Below are 24,235 nucleotides of genomic sequence, written 5' to 3' on the forward strand. Positions count from 1 at the left end.
ATGCCAATGGCGCCGACATGAGACGGGTCGTCCCTTTCCCTAAAATATGGTTGAGGGAGTCGATGGCTGGCTCATGCGTCATGCTCGTGAACGGGCGCTGCTTGTGGTGGCAGGATGATCCTGTTGCCGGAGGCTCGGCTATAGAATCTTAAAAGTTATTTTTTTTTATAACCGCTTATAAAATGGTCACTGAAATATTTACGGTGTCTGTGGATGATGTAGCTACTGTACTGAATAACTTTTGTTTTGTATTAATTTACATTTACTTTTTTGACTTGTGTAAGGCAATGACTATTTGACGTTTGAGTATGTTTGATGCATCACTTTACATATGATATTGTAATTGAAATGATTTGTAAAACGATGAAAATGTAAATCTTGATTTAAAAGAGTGGCAATGAGTTTTCTGCTACTTCTTCTCATTAGCTCAACCCTTTACGAAGTAGCGGTAGATTGAATAAGAAAAAAAAATTTTTTTGACATTCAATAGTGTCATTTCCGTGACCTCCATGAATAAAGTGATTTGGATTTTGAAACTTTGCCAAGGGCGAGCAAGTTACGACTTGAAAGCGTAATAAACAAATTCACTTTTGAAACAACTTTTATTTCAATGTACCTTCATTTCATAATATTATATATTAAACCTATAGCTTCTCTATGATCATCTTCTAGCATTTGATGTTTGCTAGGTCAACTACTAAATCATAAAGTCATTCAAACATCCAGTAAGAATAAGATGCAAAGTAATTAAGATCAGTAAGTAAGTAATAATTCTCACGCAAAAAGTAAGTAGGTACAGTGAGCGGTGAATACATCAAAATAAGAAACTCTCCCAGGACTTAAATATATTCTAAATACTCTATTGAGATATACAGTCGAGATTTAAGCTCAATTCTAGCAAAAATTTTCAATTAATTCTCTAGTCAGGTGTTATATAAAAACAGTGGAGCTAATCTCACATAGTAGCTTTAGATGATATTAGTAACTATAGACCTAGCTTCATATGAAAGGATCAAGGAGAATATTTGATGAAAATTAACCAAAAGAACAGACGGAGCTCTAAAAGAACTACGGCACGATAGACCACATTCACACAATCAAACAAGATCTGAAAAAATATAACATCAGAGACACATAGCTTAAAATCATAAATAATCTGACCAATTTTAAGAAAGCAAAGAAAGGAAATTTCCTATATAGAAGTTTAAAAAAAATATTTACAACATTAGTAAAAGTAGCATTAAGCAAGAATTTAAGGGAACTTATATAAATGACAATGACAGGGAATCCACTGTAGCCGAAATTTTTCAACGCTGTTCTCGAAAAAATTTTCTATCAAAGAAGATCCCAATTTCAGAAAACGCTACAAGCTCTAGCCGATAAAACTAAAGAAGTTGGACTCTAGATGAATGAAAAACTAAAATGATGTCTTATTGTACAGAAGTAAATGTTGTCGGATTTGAATAAATTGGATTTTGTTAACCAGTACGTCTATCTTGATCCAATTATACGTATGACTCGAATGCATAGAGGTAAGGTAACCTACCGAAAACAGAATAATAATCAATATGTAATGTTTTTAAAGTGATAACCCTCACTTCTAGTATTAATACACAAATAAAACCTGAAAAACAAAATTTTATGAACGATGCGGTACTCGAATATTGGGGTTGAGCAGGTTATCAACTGTAAAGTAGATCCTGTAGATGAAGCCACAACCTGAACAAAGCAAACAAGATTTTATAACGAGGCGTTACTCGAACGGTTGGCTCAGTTGGTTAGAGTAGGTTAGTCGTGGGTTCGAGTACCGCATCGTTCATAAAATTATGTTTTTCAAATTTCATTTGTGCAGAATAATAATGATAATCAGGGGCGTGTATATCAAATAGGCATGTAGGCAGCGCCTACCTTGCTATGAACCTAAATAAATATAGCACTAGTGTTAAATTTAATCATATATGTCGAAGGGCTATACATGGAGGTTCCCTAATTATTATTAATAACAGACTAAAATGTAAAAATAGAAGAGATATTGTTGATCTCTCTATAAAACTACTAATTGAGATAGCTTGTATAGAACTAGAGCAATTTATTATTGTAAGTGTATACCGCCCCTCCCCCACTGCATCATATGAACAATTTCAACATAGAATGGAGGAGGTACTATCAAAATTTAGCAAAACCAGCAAGTCAATTGTAGTGTGTGGAGATTTTAATATAAACTTGCTTGAACCTTCGGCCAATTGTACTAGCCTTAAAAATTTATTTCAAAGTTTTAATTTGTTTAATGTAATTTGGGAACCTACTAGAATCACTTCTACAACAGCAACCTGTTAAGATAATATTTTTACAAATGTTTCTGTTACTAGTAAACTCATAATTAATAATCTTCAGTCCGACCATAGTGGGCAACTTATAAAAGTAAATACAAGATTGGACAATGTCAGACCAAAAAAGATGACGATTATACCAGTTACGGGTAGCCGTCTTGAGAGGTTTAGAAATAATTTGGTAAACACGATACCATTTTTACACTGTGGTGAAACTGCTAATTTTCACTATAACTTAGTCTTCAATTCCTTCTGTGAGGAATTTGACAGGATTTTTACTCCAGTAACGGTGACAGTAAGCGGCAAACATTGTTTTAATGATTGGGCAACAATGGGTATCCACAAAAGTCGTAAACGCTTATATGACCTTTATTATGATAAACATTACAATAATAGTGAAGAATTTAAAATATATGTAAAAAAATACTCCAAGCTCTTTAAAGTAGTTTGTCATGAAGCGAAAACACGTTTCATTGCAGATAAAATTAAAAACAGTAATAATAAAGAATAAGCGACTTGGAGTGTAATTAACAATGAAACTGGTAGATCGAATTGCCGTAACAGCTCTATCTGTTTAAATATTAATAATCGCGTTATAAATTCGGAAATAGAAATTGCAAATGAATTTGATAAATACTTCTCCGAAATCCCAATTGTCACGATCAAAGACCTTAACTCTTCGCCAAAAGTAGCATATGATATGTTTAAATTACACGTACCAGTAGCTTCCACTGATTTGAAATTTAAGTATGTTACAGGTAGCGATATAACAAAAATCTTCAAATTAATTAACCTAAAAAATACAAAAGACCTATGGGGCCATTCGACTAATATTGTAAAATACATACTTGACATTATAGCACCTGAATTAGCAATAATATTTAATGAATGCATAGATGAGGACCTCCCCTTTCCCTGACCTCATGAAATACAGCAAAGTTATACCTTTGTTTAAATCGGGCAGTTCTTTTGACCCTGCTAATTTCAGACCTATTTCCTGCCTGTTTTTAGTAACATTTTTAAAAACTTTTGCTTCAACAGCTACAAATGCATTTTTGTAAATTAATGAACAAAAACAGAACAGTTTGGATTCACTAGGGGCTTAACAACAATTAATGCGGGTACTAGACTCATTGAGCACATCTTTGACGCCTGGGAAGAGTCACAGGATGCATTGGGCATTTTTTGTGATTTGTCCAAAGCATTTGACTGCGTCCACCATGAAACTTTACTCCTAAAACTAAAACATTATGGAGTGAAAAATAGAGCCCTAAATCTGTTAAAATCATATTTAAGCGAAAGAGTTCAGATAGTCGATGTAAATGGCAAACGGTCTTCGGGTAAACCTGTGGGAATAGGTGTTCCACAGGGTGCTATTCTCGGTCCTTTCTTGTTTCTTATATATATTAACGATCTACCGTTTGTCGTAGATGATAGCCATGAGATTGTATTGTTTGCTGATGATACTTCACATATTTTTAAAGTGAAGCGTCGTGCGGATATTGACGAGGTAAACAATTATTCATTTCATTACACCAAACACAGCGGAGGTACAAACCAACGTACTTATAAATGACCAGAGATTGGAACTTGTGGACACTACGGTCTTCTTGGGTATCACGTTAGATAAAAAGCTTCAGTGGGGTCCACATATTGCCCATCTAGAAGATAGACTCAGCTCTGCGGTATATGCAGTTAGGAAGATTAGAGAAATAAGGGATTGCTTGTAACTAGTAGGCTTCATAAGATACATAATTGCTTTAAGGGTAAATGTATACACTTCTATAATAAAGTCCCAGCCACTGTTCAGGCATTATCCATAAATAAATTTAAATGTTTTATAAAAAAATGGCTCTGTCGTAAATCCTATTACTCCACTACTGAATATCTAAATGATCGGACAGCCTGGGACTAGATTGTGATTATTATTTTATAGCGATAAAAATGACTGTACAATATTGTATATTTTTATTGAAAAGAGCGCAAAAAAGAATGCTGGGAGAGTTTCTTGCGCCCCTTCTTCTCTCTCAGAGCGCCATTTGTTTCCGAAGCGGTAGTAGTATAAGAAACGATATCAAAAAGAATTGTAAAGGAATCAATTTTGAGAAAATAAATGCCTTTTATGCCTTTTATAACTCCTGGCAGAAAATGATAGCAAATACCTATATCTATGTTTATTTTTTTATGTTGAATCTTATCGCAGGAAATTTAAATCATGTTAATTATCTTCAATTCGATAGTAACATATAAATATACCTGAAATAAATATTGTGTATTTTAGAGGCAGTCGCTATTAAATGAAGCGATGGGTTCTGATTGTCGAATAAATTACAGAGAAAGAATTAAAAATTATTGAATAAATGTGTGGATTAATGTAGTATCAAAATAATTATTTATTGTTGAACAAAATTAATCTCAAGTATGAAAATAAACAAAAATTATATTTTTTAATTGATAATTGTATCACAAAAAACGGAGGCATCTTGATAATCATAATCATCATCTTCATCACTGCTGTCATTTTCATTGTCATCATCGTCTTTTGGGTTGTCATCGTCTTGTAATAAGTTATTATCTGTAAAAGAATGAAAAATTTAATAATCTTTCGGTAAAGAAATTTATTAGTACTTTATTTTTAATTTTCACCTTTAATAATAATGTTGGCAACTAATGATGGCAGTTGCTCTCCAACAAACCAGACAAAATCATATTTTTCGTCATTTATGGTCCAGTCGGAAGCTTGAGGTGATAGAGATGTCGGGTGTTTTAAATGAGCATTTCCCCAAAACTTTGTAACGTAACGAACTCGCAGTAAATGCTGATACTATTCACTTTTGCACGGTGGTAGGCTTGATGGATCAAAGTTACGAAATTTTTTTTTTTAAATTGTCATCTGATTTTTTAGACCGATGAGAGTTTGAAAACAGATTGAACCGAACTTCATTGACATTCCAAGAATCACGAGCTCCGTAAATATGACAAATTAACTTTTCTAAGATCTTAAATGTCTCATTCAGCAATTCTTCAACATCTGTTATAATATTTTGACAGGCTAATTGATACTCTTCTGATTGCTCTAACAGTTTAAAAGGTCGAAGTTTACCTTTCCGGAAAAGAGCTGGTGTGTAGTCGCATCCTGGCGTGTATTGTTTGACAAATTAATTTTAAGTTTTTAGATACTTAAATAATATTATAAAAAAATTTCAGCCATACTGAATTATTTTGAAAAAAAAAAAATTTTTAATTCGAAATTAGCGTCTGGAACAGCTTAAACAGCAATAAAAATGTCTGGCAATATTAGATATCGTTGTAGAAAGTTCAATCAAAATAAAAAAAAAACAAAAAATACTTCTTAAAATGATTAAAAAATTCGATATTTTACCTGTGCAGGTAGGATGCGCACTGATGAACGCAACCACTACCGCCAGCCAGATAGTCCATATGACGTCCGGAAGAGTGAGAGAGATAGGATATCTAAAAACTGGCCTACCTGAAATTCTCTCTCAAAAACGTTGCTAGCTCTTAGACGATTAATTTCAACGTAAAATAACACGAAGCGTATGTTACAAAATTTGAAATATGCCATTGAATGTCAAGATGCCACGCACACAAGCAAGTATCTAGTTGGAGCGCAGCGAAGCCAATCCTTAATCTAAGATTGACATATTTAAAATGCAGATTCAAGATTGACTGACTGATGATTATACAATCTAGATTCTACAATATATTTTATATTTGAATTTTGAGTGTGCACTTCCCGGAGAGTCCCATAATCTGTTTCTCAATTACGTCTGCCTCGTTCTGAGCTCGTCAATCATAATATTTTTTTTTTATTACCATAATTAGATAATTAATTTTCATGTCCCAGTATTTTTTCCTCGTTATATCATGCTTTGTAGAATATATTTAATTGTAATTTATTTATTATTATAATTAATGTAAATCTGCTTCTACTCGTACAAGCCATTGTTATTTTTTTCGAATGTTTCTTAGTCACTGCCTCCAGTCATTCTGCCTCTAAATTCGCTTCCTGGAAAACTCTACAAAATTTCGGGATGAAATTATAATAATAATAATAATATTGATACACTTTTGCACAAATTATCTTGCCCCAAACTAGGCATAGCCTGTACAATGGGTGCAAGACAACGATATATTTAATACAATATACTTACTTAAACGTACATAAATACATATAAACATCCATGACTCGGAAACAAACACTCATATTCATCATATAAATGATTGCACCTACCGGGATTCGAACCCGGGATTGTTCTTATTAATAATAACGTATTTTATTGAAGAAAACTTTGGATTATAATGTTCTCCAAGGTTAGAGCGTTAAATTGTGACTTTGTTTAAAAGCCAATATGCTTGTATTAATTTAATTACTAATTTAATTAATTATAATAAATATTAATTAAATAATGCCCTATAATCATTTCTGTATCCTTGACAATATGTATGCGAGTTGTCATAATGATAAGTTTTGCGTTGTTAAGACGTGAAAGAGACAAACACATAACTTAACTTAATCGGGTTTGCATTTATAATATTAGTTAATAACTTCTCATCAGAAAAGTAAAAAAGAAACGGACAGAGCATACAACCAGGCGTTACGAAAAATGGTTTAAAAGTAACATGTACTGGCTTTCCGTAGCAGCAAGTAACATAATATAAAAGTTATATAGAAAGGAAAAATTATCTTAAATAATTAAATGGAAAAGGCAAAAAAATCTTTGCTCAAAATCATATTTTTGATAATAAGGGATGAGACGAGCAGGACGTTCAGCTGATGGTAATTGATACGCCCTGCCCATTACAATGCAGTGCCGCTCAGGATTCTTGAAAAACTTAAAAATTCTGAGCGGCACTACAATTGCGGTCGACACCCTGAGACATAAGATGTTAAGTCTCATTTGCCCAGTAATTTCACTAACTACGGCGCCCTTCAGACCGAAACACAGTAATGCTTTACTGCTTCACGGCAGAAATAGGCGCCGTTGCTATGCTAGCCTCCCACTGTTGCTATGCGAGCTGACCTCACAAAACAGATCGGTGTCAGTCGCTAAGTGAAAGTCAATGATAGAATTTAGAAAACGAAATCGTGTTATGCATTGGAATTTGTTTCCTTGGGTATTATTCAGATATTATTTAGGTATATTTATCTTCTTTTCATTCTTTTGAACGGGTGTATGGTTCCTAAGGGTTTGTGTGGGTTGTAATAATAATGGTTCCTAAGGGTTTGTGTGATAATCATTGCATGATTTTTAACATACAAATGGAGATTTGGAGTTAATGTTTCTACTTTTACGATAAAATATTTTATTTTTCTTCGATCTTTCGGATATACGAACCTACAACCCCAACAGTTTATAGCTCATTTCAATTCAATTCATAGCTTTGCATAAATGAAATTTATATTATAATATTTGCATGAATCGTGGTAACAATAGTTCAAAATTCGTCAATAATCTATTTATAGGTATATAATGAAAATGGTCTTTGTTTGTGGCTCAATCACGCCTAAACCACTGATCGTATAGACATGATCGAAAATATCCTAGATGGTTGGCTACTTATTTTTTTTTTCTTTTTTTTATTGTTGAATTTATTTCCTTTTAAAATTCGCCAAGCGTAGCGGGTGGAAACGGCTAGTTTAGCTTAAAAATATTTAGGAGTTGTTTCAAATGTCCAAGTAAAGTGGCAGATTGTAATAGGCTATATAAATAATTAATGGCTACATAAAAGTCCCAGATAAAATAGATTGCGTTTCACAATTACTTCACCGCTACATTTATTTACTAGATAAATTTTCTGGCAGATCGGTATGGCAACCTCGCACTCAATAGTTCCGCTTAACAAAATAAAAATATTAAAAAAACTTTTTCTTATACGAAATTCCGTAACACAAGCTTTTAAACAATGTAACAATTTAACGCTCTTACCTACTGTTAGGGCTCAGTAGTTCCATGGTATTAGTTAGCTCATAAAATTATAATGAAATATATATTTATTGCACACCGCAATATTATAATTAAACATTCGTAAATTCGAATAAATATATTCAGTAAGTACCTATTATCTCCAGCTTAAGAAAAATAAAACCATTTTAAAAGTATCACAGGAAGGTCATAATATTTTATAGCCTATTTGAAATTATTACTCTTTGTCACTTTGTTTAATATAGAATAGAAGATAAAATTATTGCTTAACATAATGCCCAATTTTATATTGTGTGTGTATAGATCTAGCTGTTTTGACGAGAGTAACAAAAACGAGAACGGAACCATTTTGTTGAGTCATCAATTTGATCAAATGAAAAATATGTTTTTTTTTTTAATTTTCACGCCGCAAAACACCAACGCGGAAATTATGCGTTCTACTTCCTAGTCCAACACGAAAATTTCTAAGTGTTCTGTGATAATTTGAGTCGAGATTTCACTTTTCATTTGTCAAAAATCAGTATTCCGTTGTCATATTTTGTCAGTACGCATGAAATGAATAAAATTTGAAAATCATTGTCATACGATGTATAAATATTAAATTTTTACCATCCAGCCGGGGATGTCGGCTCCATAGAATAATAAACTTGTCGGCTCACTCCCCGGCAGATTCATCATAATAATCCAAAAAGTGATACAGCTGAGTACTGACAGTTGACACCACAGAACACTATTAATCTAACGAGTAACGACTTGGAGAGGAGTTGACACACCCTGGTTAACACTCGTCACTGAAACCTATCTATTTATTATATTGTAAATTACAATTTATTCTATTATATTTTATGTCATACTTTTACAATTTACGCCAGCAAGCTGAGCATGCCAAACATTAATATTGTCATACTTTTCAGCCACTATTATCTAAAACTCGAAACCATTTCTCGTAGTAAGACGTGTCATCATTATTGTCAAAGTACTGTTAGTATTTGTTCTGTCATCGGTCAAGTGCGAAAGAAAGTTAACTGTGATTCCTGTTCTACAGGTAGGTCAATGGTGTGATCATCACATGTCTGTTGCGGCATGCCACTGCCGGTGTCGGTACTCGGTATTGATGATACTTTATGACGTCGGCAGCTTCAGTTAAATGAGTAATTTGACCGTGGCGATAGGTGTGACTTGTGGTTGTGAGGTGAGTGTGACTGTGAATCGAGACGGCAGACGCAGTGAACGTTAGTAGTGCGCGACGTAACAGTTAGCTCCGAGAACCGTCTTAGTTTAAATTTAAATATAAGTTATACTTAACTGAGCATCAACAATGGCAAGGAGTAAAGTTGAAAATGTGGGAATACTCGCTATGGAAGTATATTTCCCGTCTCAATATGTGGATCAAAGTGAATTAGAAAAGTTTGATGGTGCTTCCGCCGGCAAATACACAATCGGATTCGGCCAAACTAAAATGGCTTTCTGCACAGACAGAGAAGACATAAATTCAATTTGCCTCACAGTACTGCATAGATTCATTGAGAAAAATAACATAAATCTTCATGACATTGGCCGCTTGGAGGTTGGTACAGAGACCATCATTGATAAAAGTAAAAGTGTTAAGACTTTCCTTATGACACTCTTTGCTAAGGTAGGAGCAACAGATATTGAAGGCATAGACACAACAAATGCATGCTATGGTGGGACTGCTGCCCTTTTCAATGCAATTAATTGGGTGGAATCCTCTTCTTGGGATGGAAGGAAAGCAATTGTAATAGCTGGTGATATAGCAGTATATGGTAAGGGTCCTGCAAGGCCTACTGGCGGCGCTGGAGCTGTGGCAATGCTCATTGGCCCTGATGCTCCTCTTGTGTTTGACTGTGGAGTGAGAGCTTCGTACATGTGTCATGCATATGACTTCTATAAGCCAGACTTAGCATCAGAGTTTCCCTATGTAGATGGAAAGTTGTCTATTCAGTGCTACCTCAGTGCACTAGATAATTGCTATAATTTATTCTGTAAAAAAATGAGAACAATTGACCCAGATTTTAAAGGCTTGTTAAGTATGGATGGATTGCTGTTTCATACCCCATACTGTAAGTTAGTTCAAAAATCTCTGGCAAGAGTTAGTTTTAATGATTTCTTGAACACTCCTGTAAATGAGAGGGAGAAGCAGTTTCCTGGTTTATCTCAGTTTAACAAGTGTGTTAGGGAAGATACTTACTTTGACAGGGATGTTGAAAAAGCATTTATGACGTACAGTAAGGATTTGTTTGAAGAAAAGACAAAACCATCCTTATATTTAGCGACAAATATTGGTAATATGTATACTCCCTCATTGTATGGAGGTCTTGTATCATATTTAGTTAGTAAATCACCTGATCAACTGATTGGAAAGAAATTTGGACTGTTCTCTTATGGGTCTGGTCTAGCATCAACAATGTATTCAATAAATATATGTAAAGATATGACTGTTGGTTCAAAGTTGGAGAAGCTAATAAATTCGCTTCATGAGAATATGTCTTGGTTGGACAAGAGAACTTGTATCAAACCACAGCAGTTTTCGGACCTAATGCAAGTCAGAACTGAAAACTATCATACAGCTCCCTATGTACCATCAAGTCCAATAGAACCTCTTTTCGATGGTACATATTATCTTGTTAATATTGATGACCAAAGAAGGCGTTTTTATGATAGAAAAGTTTAGATTAAATTTTTAGTTTTAATGATATTTATTTACTTAGATAGCTGTTATAAAAATGGCATTATTGTTGGTGGTAACAAAAACATTTTTTAATGTATATTTATTTTATATTTTTGTTAATATCAACAATACCCTTGTGCATTGGTTGTATTAGTCAATTCAATAGTTAGGTATATGAAAGGGAAATTTGCAATTCGGTAATTTGAATTAACTATAGTTGTTTTTGCTAAAATATTTAACATGGTGGATGATATGAAGGAAGCAAATTAATTGTTAGTTTTGCTTTCTTTTAATTAGTATTACTTTTAATTTCTTTTTAATAAGGTGAATGCAATAAAAATATACACATTTATATATTTTAATGTTTCAGTGTTTTCATATAGTGATTGAATGTATGTGCAGCACGAATCTTTTAGCTAACATATTTTTTTATTCATTTTAGCAACAAGGTAAATGTGTCATTTATAAATTTGGTTCAAAAATTAATACATGTTAAATTAGACAGTGTTATAATCATAGATAATTTATACATGTAGATAGTCTTGCTGTTATACAACCAATAAAATAGGTTTAATGCTTTACGCTCTTATTCATAATAGTCTGCTAACTTAAAGCATTGCTAATTCTCACTCTGTCTTCTTCTATTGACCTAAGTCAGAATGAGAAAAAATTCTCCTAAGCGACTGTTTAAAGTTAGCGGACCATTATGAATAAGGGGGTAACTGTTTGTTACAAGCTATGTCTTAAACTTGCAATTTGTGTGACACAATTGTTTTCAATTTTTTCACAGCTGTCATAGTCTATCTAGATGAATAAATGTTCTAAGATTATTATATTATGTAACATATATAACATAGAAACTAAAGTAATGTTATTAACTTAAATCAGATAATAAATTACAAATGATTATTAGCATTACAAAATTTGCAAGATGTAATTACAGAAGAATAATATTATGTCTCAATGGATGTATTTATTTTAGTCATTAATAAACATGATCGCCAAATACTTTTGCATTTAACAATTTTTGTGCGAAATGAAAAATTAAATTATTATTTAATTTTCCTCAATCATTTTTATGTCTAGCTTGGGTAGCTTTAAGGAGGCATATATGGCACTTATAACTCTATTCTTAGGGTTATATATGGCTCTAAACTGATTTAAGTCATGTTATTTAATGTTGAATAAAATAATGGAATTCATCATTTAAAATATTTCTGATAATTTTTTTATTCATACATTTGCCCTAAAGGTGCTCACTCACTGATAACATTCACCTATAAATCACTCATGGTCAAAATATTAAAAATTGTAGAAATACCAATTGTGCTCTTGAATGTCCGGTACTAATCCACTGATGTAGTAATGTTGCATTGAGGGTGACTGCTCCTGGTGAGGGAGTACCTTAATAAATGCTGCCCAAAACTAATTATGAAGTGATTTTCCTCTGATATTGTCATGGTTATATTAATTTATAAATATATATATGTGATTATAGTAAAAATTGTTTTTTTTTTAAATTGAGTTCTATTAATATTGAAGGGTTGAGAAATTTGATGAAAATGGGTAGGTTATAAGGTTGTAGGTTCGGTAGTTATCACGGCTACTATTCACAACTCAACAACTACAGCATACCTATTTTGTATGGTAATCCTGGCATCCCAACTTCTCAATCTAGCATTGCGTAGAGATGTGGGTTCTCTCTGCATCTTCTACCGCATTTATCAAGGGGAGTGCTCAGAGGAGCTGTTCGGGTTGATTCCAACGGCCGAATTCCACCACTGGACATTACGTGCAAAGTACCATCCGCATCGCGTAGACGTCTGGCATTCCACAACCGCGCGTTTTGTTCGAAACTTCTTGCCTCGCACAGCCACTTTGTGGAATCAACTACCGGCAGCGGTCTTCCCGAAAAGTTACGACTTAGGGACCTTTAAGAAAAAAGCATACTCCCTTAAAGGCCGGCAACGCATTTCTTGACACACCTGTTGTTGCGGATGTCCATGGGCGGTTGCCTCACCTCTCCCCATCCCGTGAGCCTCTTGCCCGTTTGCCCCCTCTCATATAAAAAAAATCTTTTGGTATATCTGTGGGTATAGGTGTTATGCAAGGCTTTATTCACTGTCATTTCTTATTTCTTACTTCTATTACAGACTTACATTATGTGGAAGATGATATCCATGAGAATGTATGCTGCCAATGTTGTTTTTAAAGAGATGTACAGATATGACATGATGAGCAATGCACTATCAAAATAGGAAGTTGGATTGAGATGAGATAATCTTTTGAACAGCAGAACAATATAAAGTAATATAGTTAAAATGATCAGCGTTTCGAGCTTGTGGACTCTACTACTCTTACAAGGAAGCACTTGAGATAGAACACTTACCTACCTAATATCTATGTTTTATCTTAATACTAGCTGTGTCCGCGTTTTTCTCGTTTCCGTGGAAATACCGATATAAAATATTGCCTATATTATAGCCTGTACATCATTTTGTTCTATTGTCAATAGTTTTTGCAGCGCACGCAAAAATAGGTTTTCGATTTTACACCTTGTGTTACAAAATAGCAATTTTATTACGGATCCCTAATTTTGAAAAAAAAACATAGCCTACCCAACACTGAAAGAATCATTCAAATCGGACCAGTAGTACCAGAGATTAGCGCGTTCAAACAAACAAACAAACACTGCAGCTTTATAATATTATAGTATAGATAAACATATACTATTTATTACAAAGGCCTGCTATCTCCTACAATCCACTTACTCCTGTTACCTGGCATTCAACCTAGTAAGGTCTGGCTGTCTTCTAAATTATGTCATCACATCCCATCTACAAACTTCTGACAAAATTTATGGGAAAATACTTTGGGACCACATTTCATGTGACCTATTCATTTTTATTTTAGTTGGACAATTCTCAGTATAATGATAACTGCTTATAAAGTATCTTCCGAAAATGTTATGTCTTCATTTTCTTTTAATTTTAAATTTGGAACATGTTTAATATTTTAGAAACTTTAAATATTTCAAATCACAATAATTGAGTAGGGGAGTTAAAGAAATCATATTTGCAGTGATTGCTTTCCACAATTTGGGTTTGGAGCCGTTGGTCACTTGCAAGACAATTCAAAATCTTTTTTATCAGTCGCACGATTGTATATCGTACTATCGATAGATATACCTACCACTCGTCTTCTAAACCCGTGATTAACCCAAAGCATTTGACTGCGACCACCATGAAACTTTAGTCTTAAACTTGTAAGAATAGGTGTTACGCAGGGTTCTATTCTCGGTCCATTCTTGTTTTTTATATTATATACTAGCTGACCTGGCAAACGTTGTTTTGCCATATAAATTATATATGTAAACCTTCCTTGAGCTTCAACGAATCTATTACAAAGGATTTCATTGAGATCGGTCGAATAGTTTAGGAGTTATTGGGGAACATACAAACATATATTCTCTTTTATATATATAGATTAACGATTTACCCTTCGTGGTAGATGATAGCCATGAGATTGTATTTTGTGCTGTTAGTATCATTATACTTCACTTATTTTTAAAGTGAAGCGACGTGCAGTTATTGATGATGAGGTAAACAATGCACTCTCAAAGATAATGCGTCAGTTTGAGACGAATAAATGTTCTCTTAAAAAGGAAAAAAGTTTTTACGGTTCATTACACCAAACACAAAATTACTTATAAATGCCCAGAGATTGGAAATTGTGGACACTGTGGTCTTCTTGAGTATCAGGGTAGATAAAAAGCTACCCTATTGGAGCTATTGCCCAACTAGCAGATAGACTCAGCTCTGCTGCATACGCCGTTAGAAAGATCAAAGAGTACACGAACGTTGCTCACGCTTGATTTTGCGATAATGCTATTATCACAGCACCATGACGTACGGCATTTTGCTGTGGCGTCATTTTGCTGACATTGATATAGTGTTTGCTTTGCAAAAGAGAGCTGTTCGTGCTATATCGGCTTGGTTATAGACTGTCACTCATAAAAAAATGAATATTATGATTATCATTGTTAGTACATTTATGAAAATTTAATATGCATTCACAAAAATCGTCACCTTTTTGCTCTAAATATTGGTTTTCATTATTATAACCCTATAAATAAGCCATTTGTTTCCGAAGCCGTCGTAGTGTTAGAAATGACAATAATTCTTACACATTACTGCTTCACGGCGGAAATAGGCGCCGTTGTGGTATATAGATAATCTAGCCGGCATCCTGTGCAAAGGAGCCTCCCACTGGTAACAGTAGAGAAATAAAGTGTGCAAGATAGAAGAACATCAAGCGAATCAAATTCACTAGTTGTAAACAGTCAGCCACGCTTGGCATTATTTCCTTAGTATTTTGACTATAAACCACTAGCTAACGCACACATTGACAAATCAAAATTGGCCACGCATTATAACCCCTCGCTTACACCAAGAAAGAAGTAAAAAAATTGTTTTATACAAAACTTGTAGAATACTTGTCAAAACATTATTATTTGTTTTTAACGTCTATTGCAATTGTCTGAAACATTGTTGCACACTGTGTTGCCAACAAGTTTTTATACAAGTATAAAACACAATTGCGTTCACATATAGATCTGAGACATGTTTGATATAGTCTGATACATCAGCAGCGAGCGTTCACACCAACATAAAACATACATGTTTTTAACAAGTATTGTTAATTTTATTGAAGTTTATGTATGATACTTATTTAAAACAAGTTTTATACTCTATCCATGCTTGGTGGATAAAGTTTTAAACATTTACCGGACAGACTACTTTTCGTTGTGGAAAAGAAGAAGCTAAATGGAGTGGTCAAAGACATAAGCTTTATTAGCAATATTTATCTCGGCTTAATTCTTTCGATACTTTTATAATCGTCTCGCAAGCATGAGTATTGCATTAACTACATTTTGCCTTTGATATCCGATGCAAATACAAAGAAGAATATGAGTTACCAGTAGCTAGATATCTCAAATAAACAGCTAACAAAAAAATGCGCGTACGCCTTCCTTCAAGGCTGGCAACGCTCCTGTGATTCTTCTGGTGTTGCAAGAGAATGTGTGCGGAGGTGAGCACGTATTACCAGGTGACCCGTGCGTACGCTCGTTTGTTCTCGTTTTCCATAAAAAAAATATTGCTCAGCTGGAGTGATGGCATCTCGATACTGTGAATTCTGCTAAGAAAAGTATGGTCCAACTTTTTGAAGCAAATTCTCCAAATTTACTGGTCTCATTCCAACAAAATGTATGAATCCAATTCCGTCTTCTATTCTTAAATCATTCAACAAGGAACGATAGGCCCCTTCTTGCTGTCTTCTCCTCAAAAATGATCGCGACCCGTAGGTACTTACTTGCGTGGTTTTCTTGAATTTCCTTCATTCTGTATGATGTAAGTACAAGTAATAATACTGCACTCTTGAAGCAAAGTTCCGCAGTACCTTCCCTTTCTATTCTGTACCAGTAGTCAATTGTGTTCTCAAATTCATTAATTTCTGCACTGATACGTTTCAAACAAGTTCAGCTACAAGCATACAACAAGTATAAAACATGAGATATACATGTAGACAACTAATAGGTGACAAACAGTTTCTTCAGACAAGTTTCATGCAAATATTGTCTACGACAAGTTTTATGTTTTTGTATTTTGAAAACATTGCATAGGTACAAGTTTTATTTGTAATTAGCATGGGGAGGGATAAGGCTGTCACGTCTATGTATATTGTCAGCACAAAATGGCTGTTTCATTCAATACATTTAACGAAATGAATTATGCTTTTGTGCCTCGTGGAGTCTATGACGCAACACAAGAAGGCTACCTATTATTTAAATATTTAATAAGAATTTCACATTCATCATAAAGTTACACGTTTTTGTGTAGAAACTAAAAGTACATATCATGGTCTTTGATCCAATGCACAAGATGCTTTTATAAATAAATTATAATTAATTATACCTATTTTTAAATTTAATTATATATGCATAAGAAGTTGATAATATCTGCAATTTTAAAGATTCATCTATAGGTCTATGTATGTTCAAAATAATACACTAAGTACATATAATATTCCACCTTCGCACGACACGCCACAAGTTAGGATATCATCCTCACCATCTGGATGTGTGGCGGTCCTCCACAGTGCGGTTTTCAAGGAGCTTTCTTCCACGTACTACAAAGCTGTGGAATGAGCTTCCTTGTGCGGTGTTTCCGGGACGATACGACATGGGTACCTTCAAAAAAAGCGCGTACACCTTCCTTAAAGGCCGGCAACGCTCCGGAGATTGTGGGCGGCGGAAAAAAAATAGAATCGTTAAAAAACCTGTTCTTTGAATATTTTAAAGATTACCCTCTGTGTACCTATTGTACAAACAATCCGAAGCTAAAAAGTCATAAAGCCTATTTAATATCACGCTAGGTAATATATTTTATATTAGCATAGACATTACGTCACAAAATGTTTCTCAAACACTTAGTGGTCTACTCAACACACAACTTAACACGATTGATAGGTATTTACATCGTAAAGTTTATGTTGAAGTCACGTTGAACAGATAGTTAAATCCATTCTCGTAATTATGTAATGTAATTTTTATTTTTAATTTTTTTTTACAATACATGTAAAGTGATGCAACAAAAATACTCAACGTGTTGCACGAGTAAGTAAAAAAATGTAAATTAATACGTAAAAACATGAGATATTGAGTACCTACAGTAGATGCATCTATCCACACACACCGTAAATATAAATAAAGGTATTTTATACAAGTAGCACCCGTTCACGAGCATGCCGCATGGGCCAGCCATCGCCTTCTTCAACCATATTTTAGGGAAGGGAACGACCCGTCACGAGAACTCGCAGTACTCGCCAACATCGGTCTTCACCATATTGTGGTCTTCATCCGAGAATAATACTCTACCCTACAAGTCCTCGAGTCCACATCGGACAATTTCGAGTGAAGTCTAACTCTGTGATTCCGTGTGAATTCTTTTAATTCCAGTATTCCTTTTTGCACTCTTTCCCCATAACATTAGATACCAAATTAAGTTATTACTTTTTTTATTTCTTTATTGATTTAGGGACTTTTATACGTATGTACATGTCAGCCCCATTATAATCTAAGTACATTAAAAAGACAAAAGATAAACAAAATTCTTAGCTTAACAAACTAAAAAAAAAGTTAATAAAACCAAAAGCAAGTTATATCTATAGTGTTCAAACTATAAGACTTATGTATTCAAACAGACTTATGGCATCCTTAGATGCAGGGCGGGCAAGTATATTTACAAACATGCCCGTATCAAATCTGTTCAAACCCATAAGACCTACAATTTTGTCTCTACTAGACGGAAATCGGACACATTCCTTTAACAAGTGCTCAACATCCTCAATTGTTCCACATGACTCACATAGAGGTGACTCCGCAATTTTCATCAAAAATTTAAACTTATTCAGAGGCATGTGTCCGGATCTCAGTCTGTGAGCAATAACAATCAACCTCCTTTTAATCTTTACATTAAAAAGCCACTGTATATGAGGAGACTGAGACTGCAAAGTTCTATACCAAATTCCTTTTTCTAAAGATCTACGATCGAAGTACTCTCCCCATAAATCCTGGCATTTCCTTTTATATTTTGGTAAGAATTCGGTAAAATCCGGTTTAATATACATCTTTTTACCCTTCAGTGTTGCTTGCTTAGCCAGTCTGTCCGCCTCCTGATTGCCCCTTTAAACCAATATGCGATGGAAGGTTATTAATTATTACTAGAGACAATCATATTCTAGCTCCTGAGATAGCTAGAATTCATCGTTTAAGATTGTAGTCTGTAGAATTATCGTCTTTAAAAATTTACTACAGCGCCATCTATCTTTTTCAAAATTAAAGTCAAATGAACTTTATTCAATTAGGCTTAAACCAAGCGCTTTTGAATCGTCATTACAAGTATTTCTTTTAAATTAATGAATTTAGCATATATATTTACATACAAGACACTCAACGGCCACTCTTTTCTATCAAATAGAGTAGGTATTTTTCAATTTTTTTAATATACATAACAAATTATTAGTTTATAAGGTGCTGCATCCAATATATGAGTCGAGTTTAAATAATATAAATTATTTCATAAAAGTAATTAAGAATTAACTGCATAAATATAAATTATCGTATATTGGATGCGTCAAACTTTAGAGCTTGAACTCATAGTTTGTGTAAGGATGCTTCGTGAACAAGGTCCTGATTACTGTTACAATTAGTAATTGCATTCAACAAATACAAAGATTTATAAACTATAATAGGTCGACCTGGCACCACAAGCAGCACCCGCTCGCAAGTTGACATATGGACCAGCCATCGTTCCTTTCACACATGTTCTACATATCTTCTAATAGTCGTAACAAATTAAAAACTGTACATTGAAGATTTTTTCAATGTAAACTTACTGTGTATGTGTTCCACATGCAATACTGAATCCAAAAGAGGATTTTATAATTATATCATAATTAATAAGTAATAGTTTTTGTCTGTGAGGCTATTTGAACGTTTATCTGTAGGTATAGACGGAAAAACGCAAAAAATAATGAATAGAATTATCTGGTCAATATTAATGCATAAGAAATTTGGATTTAAATTTAAATTATGAATTAATATTGACCAGAGGTCGGGACAATATATTATATAGTCATGTTAGATAGTATTTTTTGGAGTTTACTTAAGAATCGATTTTCATATAAGGCGCCTGGTATGAGAAAAATATGGAGAGTAAAATCTGCTCATCAAATGCCATAGTTACGTTTTTTATTATATTATTTAAATTGATTTATTATTATACTTTCATAAAGTTAAGTGAAAATTCTATAAATTTGTACGAAAGTGGTGTAAATAATAGTGCCGGAAAATCTGATAAGCACGTGGGTACTAAGTAAGTTACAATTCATACATTAATATGACATGTAATGTATATATAAACATGTGTGTTTTGTATTTATTAAATATTGAATTATCAATATAGTTCATACAAATTTATATAAGGTATGCACATAATTAAATGTTTAATTTAATATGGAGTGTATATATAGCGCATTTCACGCCAAATAGACAATTTTTAACCTAACCTATAATTTTATTTTTTTAATTAATACGCTTTTATTAGGTTCTGCTGTATGTCTGTTTGTAACAGACTCCATTGGACTTGATTTTGTTTAGTACCTACCTGTTCAAAGACAATCGTTCTTGAGGAGTTGACTCCAGTCGTGCGCCGGAGCTGACACATACACTTTTTTTTGATGCTTTAGACGTCGCGGGTATCAGCTAACTTATAATAAAACTTTTTAATTTATTTAGAGACATAATCTTAATGATATAGGCTGGGACTTTATTGTGATATAAGTTGCCCTTAAAAATATAGAGTAATTTTTGGAACCAATAAAAATAAATAACCAACAATTCTTTGTTTTCGTGTCGTAATTATGAAAATCACTACTTTTAGCAGTAAGGTGACAACTTTTGTGTACATAGTATAAAGTATTCATAAATATACTGAGAATTAATGAGTCAATAATGAAGTCATAATATTTATTTTTCCATAAATTTTTCTCTAAGAGGCTATAACAATGTTATATATATCTAGCCCGAACAGCTCTCTATAATACCAGTGGGAGGCTCCTTGGCACCGGATGCCGACTAGATTATAGGTACCGCATCGGCGGCGCCTATTTTTGCCGTGAAGTAGTAATGTGTAAGCATTACTGTGCAAATTAGACATGGCAACTTACGTCTCAAGGTGACGAGTGAAGTTGTAATGCCATTCAGAATTTTTGGGTTAAACTCTTTGCTAATCTTTTAAGACGTCATTAAGAGTTCTTTTCGCGGGAGAGACTTTTATAGAGTTATTGAGCAGATGCACCAATCTACATTAAATACGAGCTTTTTAAATGGATTACACACTTATATACAATTTCAATATATTTGATTTTAAGACATGAAGCACAGTTTCCTATGACAGTATCTGAGTATCAACATAATTTATCTATCGTAGGACACATACAATTAATCACATGACTGGCGAAAAAATACAAGATGTAAGAATATTTTTTTTTGTTTTATATTGTTTTGTAATACAAAAAGTAAATAACACTTAAAAACAAATGTACCTATCCGAAAATAATAATATAGAGTCCTTAAAAATATTACGTACGTACAATATTATTATGTGTACAAAGTATTCGAAAATTTCGTGAAACAATTACCAACGTGAAGAAATGTTTTACCAGCGTTCTAAATTCAAAATAAATTGTCTATATCTAGTCTACACATACTAACAAATTATTATTATAATATTTACATTTCTTAATCTGAAGTAAAACTTCTTTAGACGCGGTAACTGGAGGTCAAAGCAACCGGAAGTCCGTTACGGCAAGATGGCGTCACGTTTTTGGTTTCTTCATCCATTAGTAGGACAGGCAAAGCGTTCTAGCCCATACAGCCATATTCGTTAATATTCAATAACAACATCATATTGATATGTGGTAATTAATAATTTAATCTTCAATTTCGTATTCTATTTACGGCCGTTTTCAATATTATAGTTAAGGATACATTGCTGTCACCGTTTAATGACAAGATCTTATCTATCCATAGTAATGTCCAGTATAGTTATAGTCCAATGCCGATAGGTTATTGAAATGTAAGTAAGCATAAAAGGATAGATTTGTCTACCTCTAGTAAGTTAAACTAAGGATAGATAGGTTATTGAAAACGGCCGTTATTGAGTGAAAATTTTAAGACGTGCAAGTGGTACTATTAGATTATAAATAGAATTTAAAATGAAAACAACAATCAGTTAAATGAAATGGCAGAATGCCAGGAACATTTTACTCTTTTTCTCTCTCTAAAATATAATAAAATCAACAATGATAATGTCTTGACCTGTAAAAAGTGTGTTTAATTACTAATGAATAATATCAATTTGATTCTATATCAGTCTTAGTAAATAAACAAAAACTCATATGTTAAAATAAAATAGTAATAAAGATTTAATTTATTCTAAGAAGAGAAAGAAATGCCAACGTATCTGAAAGATGAGGTTATGTCGTCAGCGTGCCTGAGAAAAAAAAATAGCACAAAAATCTAACAATGCTCTTAACTCTTCAGCAACATGCGAGTGCTTCGTTAGTAACACGGCTTTAATTAATGTAAGTATATAATTATTATAATGTATCAAAGTATCTGTTAATTATTCCTAAAGTTAACTATAATTAATTTTACTTCAATCGCGCGTAAAGATTACACGCTCATATTTTTTTTATGTATTCCGTAAACCCGGTTATTTTTGTATTCTCTTTTACCATTGAACCGTAAAAGATTATAATAATAAAAATTTTATTTGGAACAATATAACAAAACTATTACAAACAAGTAAAAACTATGATAGCTGCAAAAGTAGGTATAAACTGCAGCGCAGCTAACAACGTCCTTCTTCGAATACAATAAGGAATGATGTTCCGTAACACACAGATCCAAATACTAAACAGAGTACAGTAATTAATAACAAGAAATAAAAAAATAGTATAGGACATGTGATTTGAAATGTATACATTATTATTATTATATTATGTGTTTAGTTTTGGGTGAAGTGTGTGGGTGAGTGTTAGAGATATGTATAAATAGTAATTGTGAAGTTAGTTACATGTGTGCTGTGTGTTTTTTTTAGGTGTGTGAGGGAATAATGAATATTTTACACATCCACAAGTTTCTCTGTATCTTTATAATCTAGTTTTAACTAGGAGTCTAGTTTTGCTTTACATTTCCTCATGGTCAGTGGGTAGATGTATAAGCTTAAAACTGAACCGTAAAAGAATTATAATACCTTCGTGCCTCCTCCAAATAACGACACTGACCAAAGAGGATGTAAATACTACGTAATAAGAAGCGGGATTGCCTAAGTAAAACTTGAAATTTAGTTTAGTATGAAACGTGCAGTCATTTGACATAAGTTTGAAATAGTTGTAATTACAGTACGTCGATTGGCAAAGAAGTATAACCCGGCTAAGTTTAAGAGCGAACAGTTGCTTAAAACGTAGTGGATTTCGGCTTAATCCGTTTTTCACAAGATTATAGCCGTCATCTGTCAATCAATCTGTAACTGCACGTTTCATACAATCGAGTGGATCGCTCTTTTCTTACGGCCGTTTTCAATAACGTATCTCTAGTTACGGATACATTGCTATCACCGTATAATGACAAGATCTTATCTATCCATAGTTATGTACAATATAGTTATAGTCCAATGCTTTATGTCGATAGGCTATTGAGATGTAAGTAAGCGTAAAAGGATAGATTTGTCTACCTCTAGTAAGTTAAACAAAGGATATATAGGTTATTGAAAACGGCCGTTAGAGAGTTTTGCTATGATCTAAGATCCCGATATAGAACGACCTTCACCGAACTGGATGAAACATATAGATACTTTATGAAATTTAATATGTCAATAAACATATTGTATATGGGTTGCCTAGCAAATTCCAGTCCAGAATACGATTATTTTTTTAAATTTACCGGTTTGTGTAATGGACAAATTCTATACCAAACGAAAGTATGCAGGCCATAGTATATGCAAAAGTTAGGGTGCTTATTTTTTTCCTGTCATTATTATCTTATATATAAAATTTTCGTGTCACAATGTTCGTTACCCTACTCCTCCGAAACGGTTTTACCGATTTTTGGCAAATTTTTATGCATATTCAGTAGGTCTGAGAATCGGCTACTATCTATTTTTAATCCCCCTAAATGTTAAATGGTAGTCCACCCTATTTTTTTCTAATTTTTTTGACAAACTTTTTTTTACTTTTATTTAATTATAATTCAGCATTGAAAAATACATACAAATTTAAATTTTCGTCCTTCTACGATCTACAACTATTTTTGTATCACGATTTTTATATTATTCTGTTCCATCCACCAAACCGAAATAGGGTTGCAAGATGGCAGTCGAATACAATAAAATGCATCATTAATAATTGATTTTTTTTAAATATACTATATGGCAATACGACGTTTGCTGGGTCAGCTAGTTATTATTTATATTTCAGATAAGTTAAATCTAAAACAGTAAATAGTTTTTATTTCCGCACCAGAAAGTGAGGCGCCTTTAACATAGTCGAGATCAGACAATTAGAATTTGATAATCTCAGCTCTGTATCGAGTTTTCGAGTTTAAAATGCTCTTACGGTGTGCCTTCTGTAAATAAATGTAT

General features: G+C 33.2%; 1 protein-coding gene across 1 annotated transcript; it reads left to right on the forward strand.

Moving 5' to 3' along the window:
* Positions 1–9,059: 9,059 nt before the first annotated feature.
* On the forward strand, positions 9,060–12,471 carry LOC126977966 (hydroxymethylglutaryl-CoA synthase 1). The gene has a single exon (XM_050826684.1). It carries the CDS (start codon positions 9,597–9,599, stop codon positions 10,968–10,970), a length of 1,374 nt encoding a protein of 457 aa, XP_050682641.1. The 5' UTR covers positions 9,060–9,596; the 3' UTR covers positions 10,971–12,471.
* The last annotated feature ends 11,764 nt before the right edge of the window (positions 12,472–24,235 follow it).

The sequence above is a fragment of the Leptidea sinapis genome, chromosome 46 (genome assembly GCF_905404315.1).
Source record: "Leptidea sinapis chromosome 46, ilLepSina1.1, whole genome shotgun sequence".
Classification (NCBI taxonomy): domain Eukaryota; kingdom Metazoa; phylum Arthropoda; class Insecta; order Lepidoptera; family Pieridae; genus Leptidea; species Leptidea sinapis.